The sequence below is a fragment of the Suricata suricatta genome, chromosome 10 (assembly GCF_006229205.1).
Source record: "Suricata suricatta isolate VVHF042 chromosome 10, meerkat_22Aug2017_6uvM2_HiC, whole genome shotgun sequence".
NCBI classification, from domain to species: Eukaryota; Metazoa; Chordata; class Mammalia; order Carnivora; family Herpestidae; genus Suricata; species Suricata suricatta.
Genome location: NC_043709.1, coordinates 77,980,616 through 77,994,157, shown reverse-complemented (window position 1 = coordinate 77,994,157; position 13,542 = coordinate 77,980,616). Strand labels below are relative to the sequence as shown.

The 13,542-nt window shown below is 34.3% G+C and overlaps 1 protein-coding gene across 4 annotated transcripts in view; it reads left to right on the top strand.

Annotated features, from left to right (window-relative positions):
• The window catches only part of CCDC91 (coiled-coil domain containing 91), a 329,701-nt gene that overhangs the window by 269,696 nt on the left and 46,463 nt on the right, over nucleotides 1-13,542 (top strand). For 3 of the 4 annotated variants that reach the window (XM_029954358.1, XM_029954360.1, XM_029954359.1), the window contains one exon: nucleotides 2,674-2,787. The exons of the other annotated variant lie outside the window; for it this stretch is intronic. In XM_029954358.1, coding sequence (XP_029810218.1) covers nucleotides 2,674-2,787 — 114 coding nt within the window. The remainder of the gene's footprint in view (nucleotides 1-2,673; nucleotides 2,788-13,542) is intronic. 4 annotated transcript variants of the gene reach the window in all.

The following is a 13,542-nucleotide window of genomic DNA, read 5'->3' as shown; positions in this document are numbered from 1 at the left end:
ACTACTGAATACTGGAGACGATCCATGGACTGAAAGGGGAGGGGGAGGGGAGGAGGGGGGATGGTCATGGTGGGGGGCACTTGTGGGGAGAAGCACTGGGTGTTATATGGAAACTAATTTGACAATAAACTATTATTTAAAAAAAAGAAAGTGGTTTTTTTTTTATCAGCTCAAAAAGCAAAGAGGATTGTCAAAAATGTGGATTGAGCAGACAATATGAACTCTTAGCCCCCACCCCCCAAGCCAATGGAAAACAGGTTAGCTAATTCTTCATGTTTTTTCTGGATATATCCCTTTTATTTAAATTGATGCTTTTGCTTTCAACCAAATAAGTCTGAACAGGTTTACTGATATGACCTCTGCTAATTAGAAATCCTGGTTGAGGGGCACGTGATTTGGGTTCAGGTCATTATCTTATGATTCATGAGTTCTAGCCCTGCATCAGGCCTGTGCTGACAGTGTGGAGCCTGCTTGGGATTCTCTTGTCTGTCTGTCTGTCTCTCTCTCTCTCTCTCTCAAAATAAATAAACTTTAAAAAATTGTAGTTAATATTTAATGTGGCATGGACTTGTCTTTTACATTCATATAATCCTGGTCTAATCTGCAGTTCTAAAACTCCAAAAGCCCTGAAATTTAAGGATTGTTATAACTCGACTGTCGGCAAACCCTAACCTGAACTAATGTGAAGCTTTTCATACATTTATATGTTTGCTTTTTACTTCAGAACTATTAATGTGTTGTATGTCAGGGGACTTAAGTAATATTTTTTGCATTTCCAAGATACGAAAATTTTCAAAGTTCAAATTAGTGTGCAACCAGTAAGAATTGTTATAGTAGATTTTATTTTAAATAATTTTATTTGTTTTCATTTTTGACTTTGAAAAATCGTCATAGGTTTTCAACTTTAATCTTTCTAAATAGGGAAATAACTTAGTACTCTATTATTTTATCAGTAGAACTTAAAGCTCGATGTATTCAGTGACTGAAGATAAAATAGTAACCATTTTGAAAGTCACCACTGTTATAGGGATTTCCAAATTTGTGACTTAATTTTATATTTTAGGAAAGGAAACAAAAAATATGAGTCTATCCGTATTGAAGTGGGAAGAGGAGATACGGTCAAACAAATGATAAAAGATGATATGTATACTGCTAATATTTCTATGAAAAATGCAGAATATCACATAATAATCTTTTAAAAGTACAGAATAAAATTAGATGTCATTCTCCCTCAAATAAACAACGATTTTAAAAAGTAATGGGACTACATATAATCAAGGCTGTAAGAAAACAGTCATTTCCATGGACTGCTTATTGGGGGGGAAAAATGCATACAAAATGTAAGAACCTGACAGAAGCTGTGAGAGATATCAAAAATCATATCCTTTGATCAGAGTGATTCTACTTCTTGAATTTAGAAATATCTAATATGCATCACAAAAATACATACATGAATATTCATCACTGCTCTATTTTATTGAAAACAACCAAAATACACAAGAATAAGGATTGACAAAATAAATTCCCTTATACACCCCTCTAATATAAATCATATTATGAAGGAACATATAATGGATTAAAATATTTAAAATATATTTGAAGTGTAAAATGCCAGAGTTAGAAAATAGTATGTACAGTTTGCACCCCATCGTCTTTATACCTAAGTGTGAAGATGTGTGTGTATTGTTTTGTGCTAATGTTTTTCTGTTTTCAAATTTTCTATAGTAAACATATCACAGTAGGAAATTTTAATATTATGTCATATTTCCTGGGTTATTTACACATTTCTAAAATTATTTGGAGAAAACTAAACAAAAACAAGCATACACTACAAAGTGAAGAGTCATCAAGAATAACAAAATGAAGCAGATATTCCTACAAAAGTTCAAGGCATTCCCTAACTGATCGCCTGTCAAAGAAGGATACTACCTATATAGATAAGTGGAAGTTAACAAAGTCTGTTTTGTGTCATTCATCCAATCCATGAAATGCTATTTTAGCAGAAAATAGACTTTGAAAACTGTTATGCTTCTTTAATTTTTAGCCTTTTTTCTTCTTATTTGAAATTCTGAAATCTCTGAGGTACTTGATTACAATTTCAGTAAAATTAGGAAGTACCACTTTTCTCCCTAGATTTCTCATTTCAAGTATTAGCACACAGGGTGGAATTTTTACCTCTTATTCATGGTGTCCAGCTCTCAACATCCTAACCTGGCAGAAGTACCAAACTAGCTGTAAATCTTCACTGAGACCACACTTGATTACTGTATGATGGGAAAATTAAACGTGAATAAAACAGCTAGAGCATTAGGGTGTTCTTGGAAGAATAAACACGAGTTGGAAGTCTTATGTGGATAGTGCAAAGTACAGGAAGGCAATCAATCATGTAAACATCAAATGAAAGGTTGGTGAGGAAGCCATTGGAGTCTGTCAGGCGCTCCCTGCAATAAATGGCTTATTCCATTTCTTTTCCCTTTCACTCAGTTTCGAAATATGAATTCTGTGGAATCTCTAACATCCTAAAAGATTTTTTAAGTGCTTATTCCTGTTTAAAGATAATGTTTTGAACAGATGAGCTCCACCCATTGAAGAGGAGTTTTAGTTTATATGAAAGGGATACAAACATGTCATAGTGCATACCTCCCTGACTTTTTCTCCTCTTCCCACAAACAGGAAACTGTTAAGGCAGCAATAATAGAAGAGCAGAAGCGAAGTGAAAAGGCTGTGGAAGAGGCAGTGAAAAGAACAAGAGATGAATTGATAGAGTACGTAAAAGAACAGAAAAGAGTAAGTGTCCCCCCGAAGGGCTTTCATTTGTCCTTCCATAAACTGAAACGTTGGCCTTCACACAAGAGCAGGACATTTAAAAATACTAAAAATGTCCTTTGTCATCTAACTTAAGAATCTCCAAGATTATTTTTCTGATATAATTATATATTCTGGTAGTTGCGTCTTCAAACATAAATCCCATCTGTCAACAAAAAAGCAACACTGAATAACTGCTTGCTGGACTCCTACAAATGACCTACAGATAGCATGTCCAACTAACCTACCTCCATGAAGAGAGGAGACAGTTTTAGATTTTTAGGGGTTTTTGCCATAAATTTGTTAATTTCTTACACTATTTGTTGAAATTTGCATACACCCTCTTGGCCTCTGACTGTTAACTGCTGTGACTCTAGTAGACGTCAGGGCAGTTGGCAGTTAGGGCTCCTCTGTCCGCATTCCATTTCAGAAACATAATTCAGAATATACTTCTCAGAATTCAGAATACATACTGAAGCTTTTCAAAATAAATGTCATTTCAGTGCAGTGTAGTCTTATTATTATATGTGTTTGAGCAGTGGCCAAAAATAATGAGTCAAATGTAATTTGTAGTCTTTTCAACAAATCTTTAGTCTTCTTAAGCAATAACCAAGATAAGATACACTTAAGGTGTTTAATATAATATCTATGATAAATATATTCTATTATAGTATATAATAAGTTATATAATAATTTATATATATGTAATGTTTTATGTATAATGTTCAAGTAAGGATTATATAATATTAGATATAAACATATAATATAAATATTATGTAGCATTTATCACGTATGTTATATAACATAGTAACAATATAGATAAAACATAAAGCTGTGTGTATGAGGAAACTTAACACATGATATCTAAACTTAATTGGTGATCAAAATGGCAGAATAAATGGAAAATATGAGGTTATTCTACAGCTGGCAGTCGGTGGAAGGCTAGAAGTATAGAAAAAGTGCATGACACCAGCTGAATCCCACACTCTTAATTTGAAGTCAAGTTTGGTATGATACAAAGAAAGTTCTCACCCCTCAATAGCTACCATTATGTTTCAGCAAAGGAGAATTTGTCAGCAGAGTAAAAATTGCTAATTTGGCCTTCCAGGTCAATCATCCATTCATAGAAGCATTTTGTGTGGGATTAAAATTTTGTCCACGTTATCCAGGTGTTTTTAAAAGCAGTTTCACCCAAATAAATTCAATAAAGCCAGGAAATAGGTGCTTAACCTTCTGAAGAGAAAGCTCTGAGCCAAAAATAGTCAATTGACTTTTCAGGAAGTGATATATTCTCAGAAAACTGCTATTTCCATATGTATCCCCAGAACGCTTATTTTAAATAGTCTGGTTTAAAAGTACTCATGCAGCAAAGGAGTGATAGACGCTTTCCACATATGTACAGCAGTTGCCGCAGTGAAATAACATAGACTTCAGATAAATTCAAGATGTCTTATGGGTGCATCCTTTTTTATCGGGTTTTCTCAATGATGTATGACCAATCCTTACTTGAGGTCTAAATCTGAACAAGAGATTATAGAACAAAGCAAATCCATCTATACTATTATTTTAATATTTAATTTTATTTAGTATTTTTGTATCAAAATGGAAGATTTTTCTTTAAAAAATCAAAATTATATTACGTTTTTATCGAAAGGAGTCACATGGCTGCCATAAGAAATGTTTAAAATGAGAGCAAGAAATGCCCTTATAAGAGTTATCTGGTCTCCGGTGAGCAAAGTAACCCTTGAAGAGAACTGACAATGAACTCTGCCGCTTTAATCTGTATGTTCTTACAAATCCTATTAAAGGGTTAGTATTCATTTGTATTGGGCAAACCAGTTCCCACATGTAGAAACATTCATTAAATAACAACAACAAAATCATGACAACATGTGATTCTGTTTGTACCAAAGTTCTACTTCTTTATGCCAGTTCCTATATATGGTAAGGGGAATAAATCTAATATCTACCTTCCAGAATTGTTATGAATTAATATGTATAAGAAAATAGAACAGCTAAAGTAAGAATTCAGTAATATGTGCTATGATTTTTGTCATTTCACTGCTTTACCAGGAGAAAAAATAAACTCCTAGTAGCATTAGTTTTTGTTAGTTAAAAATAAGCATTTTAGAAAGTTTTAGAGAGTTTCTTCTGGGGTACCTGGGTGGCTCAGTCGGTTCAGCATCCGATTTCAGCTCAGGTCATGATCTCACGGTTGGTGGGTTCGAGCCCCGTGTTGGGCTCTGTGCTGACAGCTCAGAGCCTAAAGCCTGTTTCAGATTTTGTGTCTCCCTCTCTCTCTGCCCCTCCCTTGTTCGCCCTCTGTCTCTCTCTGTCTCAAAAATAAATAAACATTAAAAAATTTTTTAATGAAACTTTCTTCTGAAACTTACCGTGTAATTCTAAAAGGTTACTCCACTCTTGTTACTAGAATCACAGAAGATTAGGACTGATTTATGCAGTGTGCTAGCAGGAAGTTTGTTACTTCCACTGGGAGATTTGAGAGGTTTTTTTTACAACACATTGTGGAATACTTTTAACATTTGAATGTTTCCATCCCTTTAAACAGAAAAGCTATAAAAAAGGAAAATGGATAAAATATCTGAAATGGAGGACCAACTATTTACTAGACCTCTTTTTTTTATATAACTTTTTAAAAATTTAGATTCTCCATACTCTTCTTTCCAAAACTGTATTTCAGCATTTCAAGTTAATTTGTGTGAATATCTTTGGGCTTGGAAATTTTTCACCAAAAATAAGATATCTCATAGCTTACAAAGTCATAGTTAGAAGAAACAAAAGTTTTTTAGCAAATTCATAATCTTCTAGTCTCCTTCCAAAAGACTAAATTAGGGCAACTCATCTCTACTTCTTTCTTTGTAAGATGGATTTCTATTTGCATCAGAGAAGAACACTTTTCCAGAACAAAAATTTTCCTTTCTCCTCTCCAGCTTTTTTTAACTAGAGACTCAACTTGAGATTTTTAGCCTTAGACACCTCAAAAGCCCTATAGACTTTGGTTCCAACTGGGCTTACATTCCAGTCTGTGAAGTAATCTTCCCCTTTTGAAGTTTTCAGAAATCTTTGAAGGAAGAAGCCTAATGTTGTGTTAGTTCCTGTCTTTATATATGTCTTTTGTCCTAAACAATTTTTCCTTGACATCCTCTTATCCTTACCAAATTCACTAAAAGGCTAAAATGAAGACTCTTTCCCTACGTCTTTCCCTTCAGGTTTTTCCTTTTAAAAGACAAAGAAACACAGAAAAATCCAAATGCTTACCTTGTCAAATAACTTTTAACTTGTCCTACAGCATAAGATGCAGTAGAATCACATTATCACCATAGAGGGTAATATTGTTTTTTCCGTATATCTGCAGTTAACAGATTATTAATCAGTTATCTAACCCTTTGAGGTATTACAGTTATACTAAGAATTAAAATTATACAAGAATTAGAATTATACTGAGAAAATGTCTTACTTTTAGACGCCATTTATTAGTCTTTCCTGTTTGAAATCAATGGAAATACCACCACATTTTGTAAATACTATTCATCTGGTTGAACATCTTTGACAGGAAAAGGGACTACCTATACATGTAGTCACTTAGTGAATTATAATTCTCACTGAAAATGGGGCGCCTGTGTGGCTCAGTTGGTTAAGTGTCTGACTTCAGCTCCCCTTATGATCTTGCAGTTTGTGAGTTTGAGCCCTGCGTCGGGCTCTGTGCTGACCGCTCAGAGCCTGGAGTCTGCTTCGGATTTGGTGTCTCCCTCTCTCTGTCCCTTGTCAGCTTACACTCAGTCTCTCTCACTCAAAAGTGAATGAATAAATAATAATAATAATTATTATTATTTACACTGAAATTGCATTCTAAATTATTTACTAACTTGGCTACATAGTACTTACACTGTTTGTCCAAGTTATATTAATAACCAAAATTAGTATGGAATCCAAACAAGGAGAGCTTTTAAAGTGATCAATCAGAAAAATAATTCAAATTGATAATGCATCTGTTCCAGTGATAAAAATGCTTTCTTTTAACTATTCTAAGTAATAGGATTTTTATTTAATCCTCTATAAAATCTATCTTGTTAATCTCAGAAAAAATAATTATTATATTGAATTCGCGGTTGGCATGGAATTGAAAAGCTAGTGTTTTGCAGCTTTGCTTATTATACATTTTCTATCAGTTGATAAAAATTATCTAATTTTTAAATAAATTTAGAAATATTCACAATTTGTACAATCACAAAGAAATAGGATAATCTGAAAAGATTTAAAAATATATTTGAGAATCAACATGGTACCTTCAATTGTGGTGATTTACACTGGAATGTGTTTCATTAATGTTTTTCATTAAAATTTAAATTTTGGTTTAAACTCTCTTGAGTCATTATAAATTCTACATAAGAGGTTACAAGCTAAAGCCCAAGGTTCAATTCTGGTTTGCTGCTTGATTTGTAAATAAAGTTTAATGAAACACACAGCATACCCATACATTTGTGTATTGTTTTTAGCTGGTTTTGTGCTACAACAGCAGAGTAGTTTGAGAGGTTATCAGGACCATATAGCAAAATATTTACCTTCTGGCCTTTAATCGAGAGAAGTTCATCAGCGCCCATTGTAAACCATCAAAATCATCTTCTGGGGAAACATCTTCCTGTCAGGCCTTTAAAATACTTATTCTTTCATTATGCCTCACTGTAACTAGACAATAGAAATTCTGTAGGTGCCATGCTGGAAAAGATTTCTCTCTCAATATTAATTGCCACATAAGGTATTATAATATATCAAATCTTGTGTTTAGTGCTATAAACTTTATTTTAGACTAAAGATTATAGAAAAATGAGATAGAAAAGACCTCATCCCTTGACTCTTCCCTGGGGTGGAAGAATTTGTGGTTTATAATGACCTGTGGCCCTTGGATTAGAATGGAGTGTTCCAACCCATCCCACAAGTTAAGACTGTTACACATGAGCTTGCTATGAGGGAGGAAGTGTGAATAACATTCAGCAAGCAACAACTCACAGCCAAGCAGTGATTCCTAAAAAATAAAATCTTGTCCAAATGTAATAAAATATTATTTTTTTTTCCTCTTAACCAGAATTATGGCTGGTGTTTTCTAAATCACCTCCAGGAAAATAATCTTCACTTTAGAGGATCCTTTTAATTTAGATCTTTAGAGAAGACTAAGAAACTATTATCTTACGTCAGAGTGTTTGTGGTCAAGGCATTGTCAGAATTTCTTAATTTTAAAAGGACTCTTTTAATCCGATTTTGCTACATATTCTTGAGTGTTTGCGTCTCAAACTATTGAGAGGCGGTAAATGGCCAAAATGAACTCTCAGATCAGTTACTTGAATTAAACATGATTCAAGACAGTTATTTGATACCTTATGGTGCATGACTTTTCTCTTAATAATATGGAAGTTCCACTGTAATGTCTCTTACAGCTCTAAATTCTATCAACACTGTGCGTAACATTTTCCTTAACAATTGATAAATCTTTTGAGAGATTTTTAATTCTTGGTATGAATCAGTTGCATCTTACTAGTTGTTTTATACATTATTTATGCATTAGTGTGGAAAAGGTTACCTTCTGACATTCCCCAGCCTTCTGCCTTATTTTCATTCTAATTAATTAGCCTAATTTACTTGCTCCTACTCATCCTGGGGCAGGTCGTATAGTCACCTATGCGAGAAGCATCTGCCCTTCTAACTGTAGATTTGGGTATCATATCAGAAATGGCCTGTATCTGACCAAGGCCAAGTAAATTGAATATACCCTCACAAGCTGCTCTATCTGTTGTACCTCTTTTTTTTTGTTTTAATTTTTTAATGTTTATTTTTGAAAGAGAGAGAGAGAGGGAGTGCTAGCAGGGAGGGGTACAGAGAGGAAGACACAGAATCCCAAGCAAACTCCAGTCTCTGAGCTGTTAGCACAGAGCCCAACACGGGGCTCAAATTCATGAGCTGGGAGATTGAGCTGAACTGAGGTCATGTAACCGACTGAGCCCTCCAGGTGCCCCAGTTGTACCTCATTTTTTAATGCCAAAGGGAATTAAACCTTCTCCATACAACCTGTATTTTAAGTTAACACAAAAAATTTATGTTCCAGATTTATAAAATTTCACCCATTTCAAAAGGCACAATAACAAATAAATAGAAAGGTAGATAGATTTAGAAATAGCCAATACAAATCATTTTCCCAACTGATATATTTCAGTAAGTCATAATTTTATCCTTCTCTCTAGACTTAAAGAATAGAAAACTTAATTCAGAGGGGGGTTAGTGAAACCAATGAGGTGAATAGATTTCAAAAACTTGTGTAGTTTATAGAGGTGTGGTCTAAAAAATGATTTACTTTTTTTTCCATCTTGCAATCTTCAAAAACTTATTTCATACAGTATATCCTAAAATAAAATTTATTACCATCCTTCACTTTATATTTTAACAGTCTTCTTGATCCTCATTCTTGTTTTGCTATACCCAGTTGCATAAGAATATCCTTAAAAACATTTGTTGACATGTGAACAGTCATGATCTCTGGTGAGGCAGATCAACACTGATCATTTCTATTTCAACAGTGAGATAATTGAAAAGATATTGTAGATACAACTTCATGATTCATTAAAGCCAATTATTATATCTGTTTCAGGAACTAACAGCATATGTTCCAACTTATAATTAAAATAAAAATTTAATTAAGTACATATAAGAACTAATTAGGTACAGCAATTAATGTCCTCTGTTTTGGGGATAGTATTTTGTTTAAAGAAAAAAACTTCTAAATCAAAGTACAGTAAGTAAATACTTCTGTTGAGGTCATTTAGAATCTAAAAATCTTTATCTCTGTTTTTGTGTAGCAATTTAAAGTCTTCATTTAAATAATTATCCAGTCACTTCTCAAATTATTACAGTGACAGTTGGCTTTATTGTTCACTGAAAGGTTTAACTCTTTTTTAAATATTCAAATGATTTTTCTCCATCAGTACACTATACCAAAGTTCTCAAAATTTAGATGGTGATAAGAATTGATTCAAATCAAAGACAAATCAACAAAATGTCAACTTTGAGTCACAGCTTAGAGCAGTTAGGAATTGACACACCTGATGGATATACTACCCTGGAAGGGCCATACGCGAGGGAAGGCTTTTGAGATGGACCAAACCAAGTGAAGCTTTTACTCAGAATGGCTGGATATCTCACAATATAAATGGTGAGCAACTGATCAAGATGGAAAAACCAGAGGTCAGACCTGGAGGAAGCAGTAGCTATCTAAGGCCTCAAAATTGAAATGATAACAGTGATGATTAAAGCTAATACTTATGTACCATTTACTATATTCCAGGCACTAGTCTAAGTAGTGTGTGTGTGTGTGTGTGTGTGTGTGTGTGTGTGTATGTGTGTGTGTTTATTATAAGAATAATTTTATCCATCAAATCATAAAACTAGAAAGTGACAGTCTGGGTCTGGAGCCTGAGCTGTTAATCAGCAATCTACCTCGGTGAGCAAGATGCAGCAATAAAGAATAGCAATAAAGAGCTATCTTATTATGATATGACTGTTAAAGGAACACTAGAAATGTTCAACTTAAGTGGAATCTAAGCTGAAGTAAAATGTTTTGTATCAGAAAACAATACAAAACAACCACCATTCCTCAAGTGCCAAGTTGTCCAGAATATTATGGCAGCTGCTTTATTTACACTGTTTCACAAATAGGTCAAAAATGAAAACTTTAGGTTAAAAGCTAAGAACAGAGGGTAACAGAGACCCATGTTTCTGTTTTGTTAGCTGTATGGCAGTGTGTAGTATCTACCATATCAAACAGCTATGGGGGACCAGGAACATCACGGCCTTAAAAAGCTTAAAGTCTTATATTGGAAGGAAAGTATAAGGACAAATTAAGTAATTATGTAAAGACAAAATAATAGCTTGAAGCAATAGTAAACACCGTATCACACAGCCGTACTTGAGTAAAGGTCAAAAGCGTTATGCTGACATGATTGACATTAGAAATCCGGAAGATCATGTAGGACTATGGTGATCAAGATGAGCTTTTTTTCCTTTATTTCAGTTATAAAGAAACTAAAATGTGGATTAGGCTCTATCGTAAATAGAGGATAGATAATAGTCTGTGAGAAAGCAAAGGATTTAGCCCCTTATAGAAATAAGCAAATTAATTTATGAAGATTTTTTGTTAAAAAGTCTATTTTCTAGATTCTTGATATACCTTTTCTGGGGGGCAGTGGAGATGGAAAGATTTGAAGTTTATGTTGATTTACCCGTCAACCAGTCTTAGAAGTTAAAAAGCATTTATTCATTCATGAGCTATTTATTAGAGGACCTTCGGTTGCCTTCACAGTGCTGCTCCAGCCACAGCTAACAAACGGTCTAGAAAGAAATGAGGAGTGAGGTGGTATTCCCAATTGCCAACATCTTGTTCTATTCTTAAATCCACACAGCATGCTTCTGAGTGTGCCCTTCCTGTTCCACGCTAAGCTGTGTACTGTGAGGTTTCAGTCTAAATGGGTTTTTTTTTCCATTCTAAAAATTTTTTTGATGTTTTATTTATTTTTGAGAGAGAGAGAGGGAGAAAGACAGTGTGAGCAGGGGAGGGTCAGAGAGAGAGAGACACAGAATCCAAAGACAGGCTCTGGGCTCTGAGCTAGCTGTCAGCACAAAGCCCGACGCAGGGCTTGAACCCACAAACCACAAGATCATGACCTGAGCCGAAGCCAGATGCTTAATGGACTGAGCCACCCAGGTACCCCTTTTTTCCATTCTATAAAGAAATGTTGAGCATCTTTAATAATCTGAGCACTGGGCTCAAGACATAGGATAAATGAGATAATAAGAGCTTACACCCTCCTATCCGTAACAATAATGTATATTTGTTTAGCAACTGAGACATAAAGATTTTTACATGTATTATTTGATTCTTATCAACTGCTTGGTTATTACGCTGCTTTGACAAACCAGAAAATAATAGATGATAGAAGTGTTGATGCCTCCAAAGGTATGGCTGAGACTTGAGTTTTCCTGTTTTTCATCGTGTATTCTTTTCCTCTGCATTACACCAACTAGCATTGTCAACTCTCTGTATACTAGCAGTTTCCCTGTGCTGTCTAGGGGGAAACCAGTATCTGTAGATGATTATTAAAGCCCACAACAGTTAGAACCATGGAAGAGGTACAGAGCCAACACCAACAGCTAAGAGAACTGGAAAAGCATAAGATACTCAATGATACAGAAGAGGACTGATCCCCCAAACAGGAGCCTGTGTGTCCTCACTATCTTCTCTTTATAGTGGTTTCACTATAGAACTGTGCCCAGTTTTGAGATCCATATTAGGAAAAGATGTTGGTACTTTCATGGAAGTCAGAGTTTTTAGAGTTAACTCCTGAAGATATAACCTAAGAGAAGCATTTGAAAGATCTGAGGTTATTCAACTGAAGAAAAAGTTACTTTGGAAATTCAACAACATAGCAACCCAGAAAACATATCTTATTATGATATGACTATTAAAAGAACACCTAGAAATGCTCAACTTAAGTGGAATCTAAGTTGTTGAAGTGAAATGTTCTGTATCAGAAAACAATACAAAACAATGACCATTTCTCAAGTGCCAAGTTGTCCAGAATATTATGGCAGCTGCTTTATTGGCACTGTTTCATATAGTCCTCAAAACAACCCTCAAAGAATACCTGCTCTTTACAGATGAGGAAAATTGAAAGTCAGTGATATTTGATCACAGCGCAAGATCAGTAAAAGAGAGAGTCAAGATTTTAACTTGGTTCTGCCTGACTGCAAACCATATAGGGAGATGTCCCAGTAACTCCTTAAGTCTGGTTAGATCATTTGCTTTCCACGTTACTTGTCATATGGTGGTCTAGGATTGTCAGTGTCTCCACTAGAAGGCCTTTAATCACTTTTCTACTTTTCCAGGTGTTATTTGGATAAATTAAATAACTCCATCCAGACAAATGAGGAAGAAAAGTAGAAAAACAAGGATAGTGTACAGTCATACATAGTTCACATGGGAAATTGCTTGCGGTTATGTATTGCATACAGTTTATGTTATTCTTAAGTAGCTTTTTCACCTATTGTGAACTTTTGAGTATCCTCACAAAGACTACTGGTGTAGATAGTTTAAATAGTATTTCTGCTGGGTTTTAAGGTTTGACTTATATAAAAAACAGGCCTGATACTTTTCTGGTTGGCATGACCATGTTAGGGAGTGATAAAAGATTGACAGTTTTAAAATGAAGCTTTATGAAATGTGCAACATAAATTAAGCTGTGATGTTAAAACTACCACCAGCTTATGTGATAGCAGTGATAGGTAACAATACCTTTGCTCTTTTTTAAAGCCATTTTAGCTCCTCTGCTATTCTAGGTGGTATTAACTCTATCTTTAGTTCTCATGAAAGTCTTTATGGCTATATTCCTGGAATTAGTACACATTTCTACTCCCATACAAGCTAATGCCAAACTCCCTTAAAATCATACTCCTCTAGGAATTAAAAAACAAAGCAAAACTAACATGTCGGATTATTTCAGTCCTTTAAAATAGATCCAAATATACAAGTCATTATTGCAAACAAGTTTTTATGTAGCAAATTAAGAAAACTGAGTCATGATCCCAGCATAATCTGTTTGAAAACCAATTTTGTTAAATTTCGAAGTTAGTTGGCATGGATAATATTTTTTTTAAGCTTGATTTTATTCTATTTTA